This window comes from Dermacentor variabilis, chromosome 10 (assembly GCF_050947875.1).
Source record: "Dermacentor variabilis isolate Ectoservices chromosome 10, ASM5094787v1, whole genome shotgun sequence".
NCBI lineage: Eukaryota > Metazoa > Arthropoda > Arachnida > Ixodida > Ixodidae > Dermacentor > Dermacentor variabilis.
This window is the reverse complement of record NC_134577.1, coordinates 3,357,638-3,376,478: the sequence shown is the minus strand read 5'-3', so window position 1 is coordinate 3,376,478 and position 18,841 is coordinate 3,357,638. Positions and strand designations below refer to the sequence as shown.

General features: G+C 45.1%; 1 protein-coding gene across 6 annotated transcripts in view; it reads left to right on the top strand.

The window, feature by feature from the left end:
- The window catches only part of g (adaptor-related protein complex 3, delta 1 subunit-like garnet), a 285,419-nt gene that overhangs the window by 76,512 nt on the left and 190,066 nt on the right, over positions 1-18,841 (top strand). For all 6 annotated transcript variants that reach the window (XM_075671312.1, XM_075671311.1, XM_075671310.1 and 3 more), the window contains exons 13-14: positions 2,754-2,902; positions 15,677-15,803. In XM_075671312.1, the coding sequence (XP_075527427.1) occupies positions 2,754-2,902; positions 15,677-15,803 (276 nt within the window). The remainder of the gene's footprint in view (positions 1-2,753; positions 2,903-15,676; positions 15,804-18,841) is intronic.

The window sequence follows — 18,841 nt, the reverse complement described above, 5'->3', positions numbered from 1 at the left end:
CGGGGACTAGTTGCATATAATTCCTGTGTTATGTGGTCACTTGATTGATATTATGTACGATCCGAACCTGCCCACTCGAGTTTGGATGCACATTGTCTGTGCCCTCAAGCTCTCTATGCTAATCTTGATCCTGGTTGCTGAATGTAAAGCAGTGATCATTTTCTATCGTGTTGAAAAAGTTCATCTGGACGGGACTCGAATGCAGTCAAAAGTACCCATTTTCTCGATTGCATAGCTAGGTTCCAGCGGCAAGGACAGATGTGCTATAGTAATTTCAGAAAATGCTTTAGCATCTGTGGCAAAAAACAATACGCGTTTCATTGTCTGATTGTAAGCAGAGAATACTGACCAAATAATTGAAGTGTATCGGGAAAAAACTGAAGAAAACTTCCTGTGCTCTTCAAGCATATAGGTACGTCGCAGTGTATGCGGGCGTTTCGTTTCCTGCTTTTCAAGAGTGGTTGATCACAGCACCGCCGCTACTTGCGACACCTGCGGAGCCATGCGGAGAGTGCCACCCGCTGCACTGCCCCTTCTAGTATGCTGTAACAACGTCTATAGTTCGAAGCACTGGCGCAGCCAACGTAACCGGACACAGCCAACGCGATCTGATGTCGAGATGGCTCCTGCTCCAGCTGCACGTTCGGCGCCCCAACTGCACCAACCCACAGTGCATGGCACAGAGAAAAAAATGTGCCCACACCGCTTTGCTGGCTGTCGCAGGCAGCCATTCAAAACGGAGCACGGGTTGGAGATCGTTCTGCGCATGTTCCGGAGAGAGCAGTTGATTGCGCATGCGTCGAATTATGGAGGGGACTGCATTTCAGCTGGTGCAGCGCAAGCAGCATAGCGTGCATGGTAACATGACTGGCCACAAGCGACATGTGCTAAAAACGTCATGGACTATAAGTACGCCTTTGCCCCGCCAGTGCTCGCTGCAGGAAGAAGAGGTGAGCTCTAAAATGCACTCATGAAACGCACCACAACCTGCTCCTACGTTGGTCTCCATTGTACTCTCGTAGCTGCACCAGCTGCATGCTGCCAAGTTTCACTATACGTAGAGGTGTCGTCCAAGCATGAAGAAAAGTAGAAAAACGACAAATGATGGAGGCATACAAAAATAAAGTTCCCAATACGAGTTCAGAAATTTTGGTGATGAGACTTCTTCGTGCCTTTTTTTTCCTTCTTTTTTAACATAGGTAGGACATTAGGCAATATAATAACAAGATCTTGATGGTGCAACCCACTACCCTGTTCCAAAGAGGACGCTCATAACATCCATCCATCCATCCCTCCAGCGATGCTTTCCTTTGAGTAATAGCCATCGATTTCAAAGGCTGTGCTTTTTGGTACCGCAAGTGCCGACGAACGTCACGGCCGCCATGTTTTAGACATTACCTGGAGCCGCTTCTCGGCAGAACACCTTATAGAGAAAGAGCATAGCCTCCAAAATGTAAAATGAAAAAAAAAAAGAAAAATCAGGAAAAACACGCAGCGCCGCGTCTGCATTTTTATCTCAAAGGTTTTGAGAGAGGGAGAGAACCGACTTGCAACAGAGGCGTTAGCCATGCCTGGCCAGGCGCAAATGCGTCTCTCTCCAGTCGTGCCTAAACAAAGGGCCACAAGTGGAAAGAGCAAGGCTGCGCAGCGCATGCGGCAACGCCAGCGTTGCCAACGTGCTCCTGCGCACTAGCACTCTTGCCAACCACGAGGGCGTGGAGTTAGAATAATCAGTGGTGGTACGGACCTCAGTGCGAGTTGGCCAGATGCATTACATATTGCTTTCAATACATTGTTGGACGGACCCTGGCTGCTGCTTCAAATTATCTTAATTTTTGAATGAATGAGTTGTGAATTAACGAGCTTTTACTGTATTACTATTTATTAAATTAATTGAGTTAGTATGATATCAATCCCTTACATGAAGGAGCAAGATAGAAGTGGAACACGGATTACTTCATGTGTACATTGATTATGAGAAAAATGCTATACACTCAGTGACACTGATGCTGGCAGTGCGAGTGCACTGTGGCTACCTGCACTTAGTGCTTGGTTTGGCTGTGTTGCAGTGCTCACGTGCCCCGAAATCGTACATGAAGCACCTCCATCATTGCTGGGCTGTTGTCTCCATGTGAGCTTCTCTGTTTGAGGCATTGTGTCAAGCGAGGGAACCCCGTTGCAGGTTGTGTTCCCATGTTAAAGTGCTTTTTCTACTTTCACCACACGCAGGCTGTATGGTTGTAGGAATAATATATTTCCAAAACGTGTGAAACGTAGTGTAGAGGCTGCGGATCGATATCTTCAGAAGAGACTGGACACAGTGTAATAGTATCATCTTTACAGTCTGTTTAACAGTGAAGAAACAGTTAACCCACGAATGACTAAACATACATTCTTTACTGTAGCTGAAATGTAAACCTCTGACCTTATTCAGAACTGTTGCCTTTTGCGGGAACAGAGCAAGACTTGATCAACACTGTCGCTTAAAAATGTGAAGTGATAATGACAGCTGTTCACTTCTGAAAAGGAACTGTGTTTTAACAGTAAATGAAATATGACAGTTACGACCATCATTTTCATCCCCAGGAGTTGAGGGAAGGAAGCTCAGCATTCTCGTGACCCCCTCTCCTTGTGGGTCATCTTACGGCTGTGCAGGTGTTGGGATAGTTGATGTATCATCCAGCCTACCATGATGGCTATGCTTTGTGTATCTCTAATGCATTCGATTCAAATGTTGCTGTCCTGTTATGCAGGTGTCAAAGAAGAACCTGATGGAGATAGTGAAAAAGCTCATGGTCCACATGGATCGTGCTGAAGGCACTGGCTACCGAGATGAGCTGCTCTCCAAGATCATTGACATCTGCTCACAAAACAACTACCAATTCATTACAAACTTTGAATGGTAAGGTCTGCAAGGATGGGCAGCACTGCTGGTTGCAGCACGCATCTGTGGCATGCATTAAGCCACTGTCACGGCCGCTTGATCAGCATGCACTAGGTGTGGCCTGTCGCGTCAGACAGGGGTACACGGATGAGGGTGAAAGCACTGCATTCACAGTTCCACCCATGTTGTTGATAATACTCTGGACCAGAGTCAGGACATTGCTACGAAACACTGCGCACACTGCCAGTTCAAAAACATGCGCTGCAGCGTGCATGAGCTCTTTGTAACGGTGGCATTTACGCTGAATTCTCTGCCTTCTGCCATATGTGATAATGCCAAGAGACTGCTGTGTGCTGTTGTGTTCATCCAATGCAAAAAAGAATCCTGACTTGCTCTACCACGAATTTCTGACTGATTCTGAACATCAGCAAGTGGAGATAACCAACATATCGAGACAGCGATCTGGTAAACTGCTGTCCTGACTGGTGATGCCGTGGCAGGAATGGGCTGAACTAGGCACTTTGCGCTAATACTAGCACACTCAACAGGCCACACCTTGCGCGTTTTAACCAAGCTGCCGTGCCACTGTATTGTCATGTAGCTGTGACAAAATGCTAGCAGTAGGAAAAGCAATGAAGACAAATTGAAAAAAAAAAAAGGAAGCTCATTATGTGACAAATTCGCAATCACTAAAGCATAAATTTGTAATCGCTAATTCGCTATTCGGGCATGGCAGTTGTGGCTGACAAGAAGCTGTAGTTGATCCTTGTCTATAAGGTGTCGTGCATTCTAGATGGAGACGCCCCTTGCAACAATCGAGACATGCGCTACTACTACATGCATTGCATCCATCTGATGATGGTCTCGTCTTGCTTACAGCAACACCCATGATGTAATTTGGGAGCGTATCTTGTTCTTAGGTTGGAACTACAGTCAACAACTGATTATTCGGAGACCGATAATTTAGGCATGCTTGATAATCTGGACAGCCTGGCGGCACCGCCACTATCCCATTGATTGAATATACAGGCAAATTTAGATATAACGAACTTCAATATAATGAAATTCTAGATATAATGAAGTACTTAACTTTCCATAACTTCTTGTCCATAGAATACAATATATCTATAACTTCAATATAACCAACTGTGTTCGTATGCAATTTCAATATAACGAAATTTCGCTTCTGCTGCATAGGAATGCCTAGAAAATAAATGGAAACTTGAGGTATTATGAGGTCTTGTAAGTACTTGTATAAGGCCGTTGCTTCACTGAACATATCTTTGATGTCACACGAAGTTCCTTCAAGTGCAACTGTAATTAAAGGTAATAACATATATATATATATATATATTTAGTTTAGTTTAGTTTATTTTCCTTAAAGACCCCCGATTGCAGGGGTATTACATAAGGGGTGGGTACAAGATTCGAATTAACACTAGTTCAAGTAAAGTTCAAGTTCAAGCACGCATATATATACACATACATAGTATATATAATCAAGTATATTCACACATGTATTTACACATATCAAAACCTATATATGTAGACCAACATACACATATGTAAATACAAACCACACATATAAGGAAAAATCATGTACAATGTAGTTGGAGATGGTCAGTAACATGTTGTAAAAATATGGATGGGCAGATTATGTCGACAATGGCAGCGGGGAGGCCGTTCCAGTCTGCCGCCATGAGAAGAAAAAACGAGGCTAAAAATGTTGATGTTCGTGAGCGTGGTCGGGAAACTTGCAGCGAGTGGCTCGTCTGGTATGATATGCGCGCTGCAGGCGTGATATATGGTGCTTGATGAAGGATAGGACTCTAAAAGAATTTGTGGTAAAGACAGAGGGAAGCGATGCGCCGACGTAAAACGAGGTCCGGAATCCCAGATAGGGATTTCAGTGACGTGACGCTTACGTCATATGAGTATAACGAATGGATGAATTGAGCGGCGCGGTTTTGCACCGCTTCAAGAACGTCGATGAGATATGCTTGATGCGGATTCCAGACTGCTGAGGCGTATTCTAGTTTCGGTCGTACAAATGATGTGTAGGCAAGTAATTTTACGTGATTTGGGGCTTTCCATAAATGACGTTTTAGGAAACCTAAAGTTTTGTTAGAAACTGAAATGATGGTATGCACATGCGTACGCCAGTTGAGGTCGTCGGATACAGTGACACTGAGGTATTTAAAAGTGTCAGTTGATTCAAGAGCGAAATTATTAATTGTGTACGCAAACGTCCGAGGGTTATGGCTGCGGGCGAACAACATGCTTTTGCATTTGTTAACGTTTAGTGTCATTAACCAAGTGGTACACCATTCTGAAATATTAGTAAGGTCACTTTGTAGGGTTATCTGATCCGAAGTGTTAAGTACGGTGCGGTAGATAACGCAGTCATCTGCGAACATCCACATATTACAGGATACATGCAAAGGTAAGTCGATATAGATTAAGAATAGGAGCGGGCCAAGAACCGATCCCTGGGGGACGCCTGATGTTACTGGAACCGGTGTGGATAGGTGGTTATTTATAACAACATACTGCGATCGATTAGTAAGAAATTGTGCAATCCATCTTAACACAGTAGGATGTAAATTTAGCAGGGAGAGTTTCGCAAGTAATCGTTGGTGAGGCACTTTATCAAACGCTTTAGCATAATCAAGAAAGATCGCGTCAGTCTGTATGTTACAATCCAGGTTAGTGTGGATGTCATGTAGAAAAGCTGCAAGCTGTGTTTCACATGACAACCCCTTGCGGAAGCCATGCTGTGAAGGATGGAAAAAGTGATTACTGTCAAGGAAATTTATTATATGGGAGTAGATCACATGCTCCATGATTTTACAGGGGACGCTTGTTAGAAAGATAGGGTGGTAATTTAGTGGGGAATTTCTGCTACCTGACTTGAAAACAGGAACGACCTTCCCTTTCCTCCAGTCGTCTGGAATGACTCCTGAAGAAAGTGACTGTGAAAAAATTAGGGTGAGATAAAGTGAGACGTTGTGTTTGGTGTTTTTCAAGATTTTGGTATTAATTTCGTCCATTCCAGCAGAAGATGACAATTTAATATTTTCTATTATGGATGAAATTCCATTTTCACAAAAATTTATCGCTGGCATGTCACAACGAAAGTCAAGCAAAGGTAAACATGGGGGTGCGGTCCCTTCATCAGAGAAGACAGTAGCGAACTTGGTGTTGAACAAGTTCGCACAGTCCACATCCGTAATCCTTTCATTCAGGTCACTGGTGAGTACGATTTCTCGCGGTTCGTCGTCTTTCAGTGTTTTCCAATACTGTTTGGGATTAGTTTTTAGTAGCTTGGGCAATTCTAAGTGGTAAAAAGAGTGCTTTGCTTGATATAGAGTAGAAAGGTAGTTTTTATCTGCTTCATAGTATTTCTCCCATGCTTTTGGTTGATCTCTAACCTTTGCAACTCGGAATAGACGTTTCTTTTTATTTTCAAGCCTTTTTAATGTTTTTGTAAACCATGGTTTGTGACGACTGGCTCTGAAACTTACTTTAGGTACAAATTTATCGGTTAATTCCTTCAGCTTTTCTTTAAAACGTGTCCAATTAGCGTCAACATTATGGTGGTGGAAAGTTGTCTCAAATGTGGGAAAAAATGTGGAAAGGCCCTCATTTATCGCTTCATAATCGCCTTTGTCATACAACTGTATCGTTTTCTTGTACATTTCGCACTTTGTTGGTCGAAAAGAAAAGCCAGCATGAATTACTTTGTGGTCGCTTATTTCCTTGAGATAATGGATGTACGAAAGGCTTTCGGGGTTGTTGGTTAATATTAGATCTAAGATATTGGATGTATCCTGTGAAACACATGTTGCTTCGGAAACCAGCTGGGTCATGTTAAAATTGAGGCAGATATCGAGGAAGTTCCTGGCTTTCGGTTAGTCCTGTCGAAGAACATAAATTGTCAGTGTGCCAGTCTATTTGCGGGAAGTTAAAATCGCCAAATAGTAGTATGTGTGCATTTGGGTGAGCAGCAATAAGCTGACACATGGTTTGGTTAAGCTGGCTGCAAAATTCGGAAGTAGTGTGGGGAGGTCTGTAACAAACGCCTAGTAGTACGGTGTGTGGGCGTGATTGGATAGTCACCCATAATATTTCCAGCTGTGACCGAATATTGATGACTGCGCAAGACACTCGTTCATGGAATGCAATCAGTACGCCACCACCGCGCGTAGATGCACGGTCATTACGGTACACACGAAAGTTCGGTAGGTCCGATAGCACTTCACTATCGCTCACGTCGTCAGTGAGCCACGTCTCGGTAAGTATTAGTAGATTACTGCTAGAGGACAATACAATGCTAGCTATACGTTCACGTTTTTGAAGAAAACTGCGGATGTTAGTGTAAATTGTAGAAAGTGAAAGAGCATCGCTAGAGACAGCATATGCTCGGTTCTTTTCTTTCTTTTTTTGGTGCTTCGTCTGCTATGATAATTCTTTGATGCTGTTAGTACTGTCATCAAAGACGTAACGCTTTTGGTTCATATACAGAGTTTTGAAACGGACGGAAAAGGGCTTGTTCTTGCTTTTAGCAAAAGCATTTAGTTGTTTACGGGCATTTTGGACTGGGCGCGAGAAATCCTCACCGATGCCATAATTTGTCCCTTTAAGCATCTGGCCATTTGACAATATTGCAGCTTTGGTCTTGTGTGATGCAAGCTTTACTATTATGGGCCGGCAGCGACCAGCTGAGGGACGGCCGAGGCGATGCGCACGCTCTATATCCCTTGGTTCCAAGGTTAACTGTAAATTATCCCGGCAAAGGTTTGCGACCAACTGCTCTGTCTCTGCGAATATTTCCGAGGAGGAGGGGTCGGGGATGCCGTAGAAGATTAGGTTATTTCGCCTCGAACGGTTCTCGGCGTCATCCATACGGGCTTCCAGCTCCGAAATTCGAGAGGCAGTGCGCTCTGTGCCAATGCGCATGATTTCAATTTCTTTCCGCAGTGGTACCAATGCCTGATAATGATTTTCGAGATCTGTTAGTCTTTCGTTCAATTTCCCTATTGTTTTGTCAGTATTGCCGAGTTGAGCTATCAGGCCTTGTATTTCTGCAATTACCTGCGCTTGGCCATTAGTCAGTTTACGCAATTCCGCGAGAAGGGCTTCAGTAGAAGGGCCAGGGTTAGATTCAATATCTCCAGCTTGGAGTAGTAGCGAGTGCATTACATCAACACATTCAGCAATGATAGTAACACAGTACCGTGGGCTCGGTAGCTGTACCAGGCAATAATTACTCGTTTTTTTTTTTTTTGCAAACATAACGTAAGGTTCACCAACCTGCATAGCGAGAGTGAACTGATTAGTGGTCCGTGCACTTGCACAGTCACCAAGCCCACAGGATTGCGCCGAAGGTGCTTGTTCCTTTATAGCTGGTAGACTCGTTGCTGTCGATGATGATGCGGCAGTCCAAGCTTTGGAGAGTTCCGCTGTCCAGCGTGCCCCATGCGGCTTAGGCAGGAACTGCAGCCTGCCGACAGGTAGGAGCCGGGCAGTGGGTCCGTAGCTTCCACGATCGGTGATTCCGCAGTCCGATGTGGTTTGCGATGCCGCATGCACAAGTGCAGGCAGCAGCAGGCGCACAACGCAGTAAACCATCTGCATAGCGAGAGTGAACTGATTAGTGGTCCGTGCACTGGCACAGTCACCAAGCCCACAGGATTGCGCCGAAGGTGCTTGTTCCTTTATAGCTGGTAGACTCGTTGCTGCCGATGATGATGCGGCAGTCCAAGCTTTGGAGAGTCCCGCTGTCCAGCGTTCCCCATGCGGCTTAGGCAGGAACTGCAGCCTGCCGACAGGTAGGAGCCGGGCAGTGGGTCCGTAGCTTCCAGGATCGGTGATTTCGCAGTCCGATGTGGTTTGCGATGCCGCATGCGCAAGTGCAGGCAGCAGCAGGCGCACAACGCAGTAAACCATCTGCATAGCGAGAGTGAACTGATTTGTGGTCCGTGCACTGGCACAGTCTATGTGTGTATATATATATATATATATATATATATATATATATATATATATACATACATACATACATACAAGAAGATATACACACACACACACACAGTGAAACCTCGTTAAACCGAAGTTGGCCGGAGCTCGAAAAAAGTACGTACTAAACGGTCATCCTGTTTAACCGAATTTGCATGAGATCGCCCACTTACCTGTGGAAAACGGAACTCAGGGAGAGTGCGATGAAAGGGGGAAAAGACATGCAGTGTTTATTCACTTCGCGCGACAAAAGTGTTATTTTCGTTTGACGCCACGGCGGCCTAGCACGACGACAGCGGCTTCAAACTTACTGAAGTTGCGTGCCAGCTTTTCAGCCAGCCCCCTCTTCTCGGCAAACACTGGCATGGCAGATTCCTCATTGGCATTACGTATTCTCCATGCATGTGCGCAGCAGTGCTGCAGAAGTCCCGGGGCGCCTTTTTCATTGCCGGGTGCTGTTCTCGTCGCGATGATTGCATTCATGAAGCTGACGTAACGCGCATCTTCTACCACTGTCGGGCCTAAATCGCCTGTGCTGTCGCTTTCCGTACCGTCGTCATCACTGTCGCTAGTCAACACTTCGGCAACAACAGAGGCAACGATGGCGAAAAGTTGAACCTCGTAGCGGACATCTCTTCGCAGTTGCAGCAGCGCCGCTGAGCAACTTCTTCGCATTCGAAATGCCACACACAGTAGTCCACACCAGATCCCTGTCGCGTGCCAGCGCCGACTTCTCCGTGTCGCGTCCAATAGCACAGACGATGTCTAATTTTTCTACTATGCTGAGCACTCGACGTCCTTTTTTTTATCTGAGCTTCCGCATGATGCGAGTCCTCGCTTGCACAATGCCACAATGCTCTCTGGCATCTCTCTGGCACAACGCCAAAATGATGTTGATGTTGATGTGGCTTCACATGCAAACGCGCAGGGTGCTTGAAGGCTGTTCCGATCTCTGAGGCTTGTTGTTCTGCCGGGCCGCTCGATGGAGACGACGCACCGCTGTGTTTGTGCGACGAAAAGTGGAAATGTTACGTTTTAACTGATGCGTACGCAATAAGCTGGTACGGTTTATGCGGATACAAAACACATTATGTTCAATGGCGGCCAAGTCGGGGATTTGACTTTACTGCTTTTAAAACGAAACTACTGTTTTAGCGGATACAGTTTAGCGAGGTTTTACTGTATGTATATATATATATATATATATATATATATGTCAAATCAAACAAAATCAAACCCCGGCCCTCAGTCCCCAGTGGCTGCGAAGCAACTGACCACGGTGGCGGTCAGACCTGTGACGCAGCAGAGGGCGCTAAGAATACCTGGGTCCGAACAGGCCGCCATTGGAATCTGAACCTGGCAACGCTTAACGCTAGAACGTTATCTAATGAGGCAAGTCTAGCACTGCCATTGGAGGAATTAAAGGGCCGTGAATGGAATTTAATAGGGCTCAGTGAAGTTAGGACGACAAAAGAAGCATGTACAGTGCTAAAAAGCAGGCACGTCTTGTACTACCAGGGCTTAGCGGAGAGACGAGAACTAGGAGTTGGATTCCTGATTAATTAGGATATAGCTGGTAACATACAGGAATTCTATAGCATTAACGAGAGGGTGGGAGGTCTTGTGAAGCTTAATAAGAGGTACAAATTGTAGGTCGCACAGGTCTACGCCCCTACATCAAGTCATGATGACCAGGAAGTCGAAAGCTTCTATGAAGACGTGGAATCGGCGATAGGTAAAGTCAAAACAATATACACTATACTGATGGGCGACTTAAATGCCAGGGTAGGCAAGATGCAGGCTGGACACAAGCCAGTAGAGGAATATGGCATAGGTTATAGGAATAGCAGGGGAGAGCTATTAGTAGTTTGTAGAACAGAATAATATGAGGATAATTAATACCTTCTTTCGCAAGCGGGATAGCCGAAAGTGGACGTGGAGGAGCCCGAATGGCGAGACTAGAAATGAAATAGACTTTATACTCTGCGCTAGCCCTGGCATCATACAAGATGTGGACCTGCTCGGCGAGGTGTGCTGCAGTGACCATAGGATAATAAGAACTCGAATTAGCCTAGACTTGAGGAGGGAACGGAAGAAACTGGTACATAAGAAGCCAATCAATGAGTTAGCGGTAAGAGGGAAATTAGAGGAATTCCGGATCAAGATACAGAACAGGGAAAAGGACCTTAGTGTTTGAAGTAATGAACGATAATCTTATGGGCATCATTAAAGAGTGTGCAATAGAAGTCGGTGGTAACTCCGTTTGACAAGATACCAGTAAGCTATCGCAGGAGACGAAAGATCTGATCAAGAAAGGCCAATGTATGAAAGCCTCTAACCCTACAGCTAGAATAAAATGGCAGAACTTTTCAAGTTAATAAACAAGTGTAAGACAGCTGACATAAGGAAGCATAATATGGATAAAGTTGAACATGCTCTCAGGAACGGAGGAAGCCTAAAAGCAGTGAAGAAGAAACTAGCAATAGGTAAGAATCAGATGTATGCATTAAAGGGAAGCTGAGGAGTCTGTCGAATTCAATAAGACGCTCATATAGGGATGCAGGAACCTTATAAACCATGCACGTAAAATTTTGGGCGGGATTTTTCACTTAGTAACGACGTAATCGTCGGTTAAAATTGCGCTGTCGCTCCACCCCCCGTCGAGCGCAGTGCGCTGCTGCTGACGCTGATGATGCGAGCGGAGACCGGAAACCGCGGCGTAGTGACGTCAGCACTGGTGTTCCGCTCCTTCGCAGTCTCCGCGACCGTGCCTGACTGTGCTTGTTTCTGCGTGCGTGCCGTCATGATCTGCCTTGCTAGAGCCTGCATTCCTTTGTTTGTGTGTAGGTAGAGTGGTAGTTGACGTGCGCAGCATCAATTGAAGTAGTGGGCCAATCATGCCGGCGTTCTATGCAGCCTACGGTTGCATGAACACCGGCGGCCGCGACGATGTTCCATTACTCCCCGCAAGACAAGAAGCTTGCAGCTAAGTGGGAGGCTGCTGTGAATCGAAAGAATTTCAAGTGCTGAAGAACAATAGTGCCGTGCTCTAACCACTTCCGTGACGAGGATTACTACCAGAGCTTATCAATAAAGCGTGAATGAGTGAGAGTACGACTTTCTGCTAGCAGGCTTTCTAAACGCAGCGCGAGAAGGTCGGGGCAACGAACGCACAAAGGCGGGACGGGTGCGGGCGGACGGATAGTAACTGGTCTTGGAAGGCCTTATGAATACATGAACTCGTCCAAACCTCGATTTTGATTTAGTGTGTGTTAGCACGCTGAACGGAAGGTACATGCTCATCTCCCACCTTTGACGCAGGTTTGGTTGCAAACCGCCGTTAATTTTCTATTCGCACGTGTGTTGTGAAACAGCCAACATCCAGCTACCATAATGCAGTGCAAGTGTAAAGTTTTCATGTGTTTGAAAGCCGGCGCACGTCGGGACGCTGCGCTCCCCCTCGCGCACAGAGAGAAACCGGATGTCTCACGCAGCCGACGGAATTCCCCACCTCTACGGCTCCGGTTACAATTAGCGTGCGGATGGCGCACTGATGAAGGCCGCTACACAAGCTACAAGAGCTGGAAAACTTTTCCCGCATGTAAAGCGTTTGTGTAGATTGCCGACAGCCTTGGGGCAGCGCACAAATGCCGACGATCGCATCCCTCCTTACGTTCCACGAGGAGGCATGCAGGAACATAACAGTACAGTTGTTTGCCCGGAAACGAACAACTTTGCAAAAAACATACTCACTAAAGAACATTTCTAACTCGAGGAGATGCTAACACTTCGCTTTCGTTCGCGTCGAAAGTGCTGCTTGCTACCAGCATCTTTTGCTTCTTGGAGAGGCCGGCTACGTATACATGTAGGGAGAAACGCCGAACTCCTCAGAGAAATGCAAGCTGTCGAAATTTACCATTACCGTCTCGCAAAACCACAGCGCCAAACCACCTTGCACCGTGCTTCATTTGTGGCGGCAGCGGCCGGTCCGGACAAACAGCAATGTTGACGTCACGAAGTGCCCGACTAATCACGGGCGGAAACGAGGCGCGCGGGCTGCCCGAGTCTGCTGCTGCACTTTTCGTCGAAATAAAATCTGTTTGCGCTCTCTTTCGCTCAATTTCGATGCGCTATTCGGATTCGGAGGGTTGACAACCATTACGTACAGCTCTTCACTCATTTTTTGTGTCGTAATCAATGAAAGCTATATATAAGGGTTGGTTATATTCCGCACATTTCTCTGTCACTGATTGATAGTTTGAATATGGTCTATTGTTGAGTAGCCTTTACGAAATCCTGCCTGGTCCTTTGCTTGACAGAAGTCTAAGGTGTTCCTGATTCTATTGGCGATTACCTTAGTAAATAGTTTGTCGGCAACGGACAGTAAGCTGATCGGTCTATAATTTTTCAAGTCTTTGGCATCCCCTTTCTAATGAATTAGGATTATGTTAGCGTTCTTCCAAGATTCTGGTACGCTCGAGGTCATGAGGCATTGCATGTACAGGGTGGCCAGTTTCTCTAGAATAATCTGTCCACCATCCTTCAACAAATCTGCTGTTACCTGATCTTCCCCAGCTGCCTTCCCCCTTTGCATATCTCCCAAGGCTTTCTTTACTTCTTCCGGCGTTACCTGTGGGATTTCGAGTTCCTCTAGACTATTTTCTCTTCCATTCTCGTCATCAATTCCACTGGTACTGTATAAATCTCTGTAGAACTCCTCAGCCACTTGAACTATCTCATCCATATTAGTAAGGATATTGCCGGCTTTGGTCTCTTAACGCATCCATCTGATTATTGCCAATTCCTAGTTTCTTCACTGCTTTTAGGCTTCCTCCGTTCCTGTGAGCATGTTCAATTCTATCCATATTATACTTCCTTATGTCAGCTGTCTTACGCTTGTTGATTAACTTCGAAAGTTCCGCCAGTTCTATTCTAGCTGTAGGGTTAGAGGCTTTCATACATTGGCGTTTCTTGATCAGATTTTTCGTCTCCTGCTATAGTTTACCGCTATCCTGCCTAACGGAGTTACCACCGACTTCCATTGCACACTCCTTAATGATGCCCACAAGATTGTCGTTCATTGCTTCAACACTAAGGTCCTCTTCCTGAGTTAAAGCTGAATACCTGTTCTGTAGCTTGATTTGGAATTCCTCTATTTTCCCTCTTACCGCTAACTCATTGGTCGGCTTCTTATGTACCAGTTTCTTCCGTTCCCTCCTCAAGTCTAGGCTAATTCGAGTTCTTACCATTCTGTGGTCACTGCAGCGCACCTTGCCGAGCACGTCCACATCTTGTATGATGCCAGGGTTAGCACAGAGTATGAAGTCTATTTCATTTCTAGTCTCTCCGTTCGGGCTCCTCCACGTCCACTTTCGGCTATCCCGCTTGCGGAAGAAGGTATTCATTATCCTCATATTATTCTGTTTCGCAAACTCTACTAATAACTCTCCCCTGCTATTCCTAGCGCCTATGCCATATTCCCCCACTGCCTTGTCTCCAGCCTGCTTCTTACCTACCTTGGCATTGAAGTCGCCCATCAAATAGTGTATTTTGTTTTCACTCTACCCATCGCCGATTCCACGTCTTCATAGAAGCTTTCGACTTCCTGGTCATCATGACTGGATGTAGGGGTGTAGACCCGTACAACCTTTATTTTGTACCTCTTATTAAGTTTCACAAGAAGACCTGCCACCCTCTCGTTAATGCTACAGAATTCCTGTATGTTACCAGCTATATTCTTGTTAATCAGGAATCCAACTCCTAGTTCTCGTCTCTCCGCTAAGCCCCGGTAGCACAGGACGTGCCCGCTTTTTAGCACTGTGTATGCTTCTTTTGGCCTATAACTTCACTGAGCCCTATTATGTCCCATTTACTGCCCTCTAATTCCTCCAATAGCACTGCTAGACTCGCCTCACTAGATAATATTCTAGCGTTAAACGTTGCCAGGTTCATATTCCAATGGCGGCCTGTCCGGAGCCAGAGATTCTTAGCACCCTCTGCTGCGTCGCAGGTCTGACCGCCGCCGTGGTCAGTTGCTTCGCAGCTGCTGGGGACTGAGGGCCGGGGTTTGATTGTTGTGTTCATATAGGAGGTTGTGGCCAAGTACTGCACCAGGGTGGCCAATCCTGCTCTGGTGAGGGAGTGCGTTACCGGTTCTGGTCACCGGAATCGGGCCACACTCCAGGCCTGCTTATGCAATTTTATCATCACGCGGATTTTTTTTTTATTTCGGTGGCAAATTGCCGGTACCGGGATTCAAACCATGGACCTCTTGCACTTGAGGTGGGTGTTCCACCTCTACGCCACCGCTGCACCTCCAGTCAGCATATTATAGATAAAATTTTGTTTAGCATCCAATGTTTTGCATGCCTTGTGACACAACCACTCAGTGCTTCTAGATCTCTTGTCAACATTTTTGTTTTCTGGTCCAGGAACTAAATATGCTATAATAAATCCTGTCCTTCAGAATTTTACTAGCCTTCAGTAAAACAAGTATCTTTGAGGAGAATGCATCAAATGTAAATTTAACTTGGTACTATGAAAGAAACACATGGTGGGTCTGTAGTTAAAAAGAAAATGTAGTTTGCTGCTTTCAGGTGAATGATAATGATGCCTCTTGCAGATTTCTGCATAGCTTCTGTGCCCAGTTCTCTGCCCTTGTCTTTCTTGTGCACCTGGTGTACTGTGTGATGGCCATGTCCAGCCCCCGTACTTTTGTTGGTTGGCGGGACTTGCACAGCAGGGAAGTGAGGTGAGACTAGTGTTTATGTGCAGGTACGTGAGTGTGCTGGTGGAGCTGACCCGTATCGAAGGGACCAAGCACGGCTTTACAATTGCATCCCAGATGCTGGACGTGGCTGTACGAGTGCAAGCGGTCCGGGCTTTCAGCGTCTCGCAAATGGTCAGTTTGACTTTCAAGCAGCTTGTAAGGCCGCTCATTATTCTCTGAATTGAAGCTCCTTCGAAGGAAGCTTCCAGCACAGCACAGGACGAGACTGGCTGTGAGCATGTTTTGAGGGGGAGCTCTGGACATTGAAGCCAGAAGCATGGTTGAGCATTAGTGCGTTCATTATTAAGAACAGAGATTTGGTAAGGGAGAAAATGGCAATAAAGAAATGGACAGTTCTGCTGCTACCCGACAATAATAATAAAAAAAAACTAGCATGTATCGAATACCGTGAACAAAACACCACAATTTGAGTGCATGTCCTTTAATGTGAATGTGCAGTACAGCAGAGCCTCAGTAAATAGAAATAGCTTTAACGAGATTACCACCTAAACAGAACAACAGCTTCTAAATTCGTTGCTTGTTTATGTGTGCAATTCAAGAAAAGATTAATTAATCGTAATTGGAAGCTTCACGTCTCTCTGTAAATGGAACCACTGATGTTGCGACCCTTCAAAAAGGAAAATTTGCAGTGCACATACTAAAGGATGTTTTTTAGGAAGAACCATGATCTCCACTTGTTTTAACACCTGTCTTCTATGGAAAAAGGATAAAAACTCAAGCAAGCAAGAATTTACACATAGATTAATGGTATGTGAAGTTGCCGACGACAATGCAAACATGCTTGAGTAAATGGGATGCCTTAACGTGTGACTGTCTCAGGGAGAATGAGCTATGTTCTAATTTTGATAAATTCTGTGTCTTCTTAAAATGGAAAGCAGTGAAGCCCAGTCAATCCAGTAGTACATACAGCGCCCAAACCGTGGGATAAGCCATGCTGCTAATTTGTCAAAGCTGCATTTACAGTTTGTCATCTGTGTGCCATGCGTCCAGCGTTCTTCTTTACATGTCAAATAGCGCCATAGTCTAATGCAATTTTCTTAACTGCTGTTCTGAATTCTTTTGCTCAGAATCGCCAAGCAGCTTCAAAATGTTATGAACTCCACCCTCAATGTTTGCGCTGACTTGCGCGGCAATGGAGCTAGAGAAAGACTGGAATGTTGCACAGAAATCCGATCTCGTTTGACTACCTCTGTTCAAGTTGACAGTGGTGGAGATTTGTTTCATGCATTGACCATACTTTTGTCTATTGTAGTGATAGCATGACATTGGTCAAGGTACAGACTGACCAGGTCTGAATGCAATATTATGTGTGCAAGGACGCATTGACTGAGCTCTTTTTTTTTTCTTTACTTGGGTAGTAAAGTCACTTTCTTGCGAATCTATTGTTTCGGACTTCCGGTTTGCAATTTTAGGTGGTCCTTTCAGAGTCCTAAGTGCTGCTGTATTCGCTCTTTGATGCCTAACATTTCTCATGACTGTGGTAAGAGGGTGTATGACATACATCGCCACAACCTATCTCATTGAATGAAACTTGTATTCAATATTTCTCTAGTCTCACGAGGCTTTGTTTTGTGGATTCTACTATATGTTCACTCTTTTTGTGCCGCTGTTCACTCATAGCTACTTAAGGTGGCAGACCCTTTTCAAACTTGCATAATGTATACTTTCCAGTACACCGAGAAGCACGTGCAAAACAATCTCACCATCGATATGTTTAACAAAAATAGCATAGACAACTTGACTACATACTGCAGGATGAAAAAATTTTGGCAGAGACACTTGAGACTGCATAAGTGTAGGAATGCAAAAGCATTATACTGTTTGTAGACTTCAGAACGTCATAAATGTGCTCATTTTGTACACACGTGACGTGGTGCCACCTCCTTCCCATTGGCTGAGCTGTCACGGGCTCAATGATGCACGCACTAGGCACACTTTTAGTCAGCCCGAGCCCTGGAGCTGCCGAGGCATTGGGGAAGCATGTTTGCCTCGTATCCCGGATGCCCTGGTTCGATTCCCACCCAGACCGAAATGTACCAAAGTTTCTTTTCAGAGCCATTAATTTGCTTTGTTTACAGGAACCGCCCTAAGAAATTTGACATCAGTCCTATCATTTATTGACTTGTTTTTACTCTTCGCGCCATCGGCCATTTTCGGTAGCATAGCTTGGTCACAGCATGACGGATATTCACATAAGGGGGCATATAATGCTTTCACATTAAAACACAACATTATGTGTCATGGATTAAGCTCTTGTATTAGAGCATAGATAGCTTATAACTTGTAGTGTCCGAATCGAATATCAAATTGAATAAAAGAGGAAATCAGAATATTGAATCAAATGTCAGAAATTTTTTAACAGAACCTAATGCTTACTATTTTGGGCAACACCCGCCGTGGTTGCTCAGTGGCTATGGTGTTGGGCTGCTGAGCACGAGGTCGCGGGATCGAATCCCGGCCACGGCGGCCGCATTTCGATGGGGGCGAAATGCGAAAACACCCGTGTGCTTAGATTTAGGTGCACGTTAAAGAACCCCAGGTGGTCAAAATTTCCGGAGTCCTCCACTACGGCGTGCCTCATAATCAGAAAGTGGTTTTGGCACGTAAAACCCCAAATATTATATATTACTATTTTGGGCAAGAAAATATGGGGCTGCACATGCTTGGGAGTCTCCTAGCGTTGCATAATAAGAATCTAGCAAGCTGTCAGTAACGTAGGTACACAGAAATTAAGACATACAGTATGGTATATTCTTATTGAAGGGAACATCAAATTATATGCCTGTACCGATTACAGCTCAGTTCTAGTATATGAAGGTCTGAAAAATATTTTTTTTTTTATCAATAGAATTTCTGTTGAATAAAATCAAGTGCTTTTTTACCTCTGAAATTAGGGAAGCTAATAGTGGACCTTTGTTTTTTAACAATCACTTATTTATTGCATAGAAAGTATTGGTTTCCAGTTTTTCTGCAAAATGCGGAAGAGCTATCTCAATTTCATGGCAGGTGGGTTATCATGAGGCTGATCTGTGTGACAGAGAAAAGGACAGTGCATCGCTTGACTCGTGTTGCCAGCACCAACAGTAAAGAGCCGGCGCTGTCTGCTCTGTTTCATTGTCAGATTTGACGTGATTTGCTACCTGTCAAAG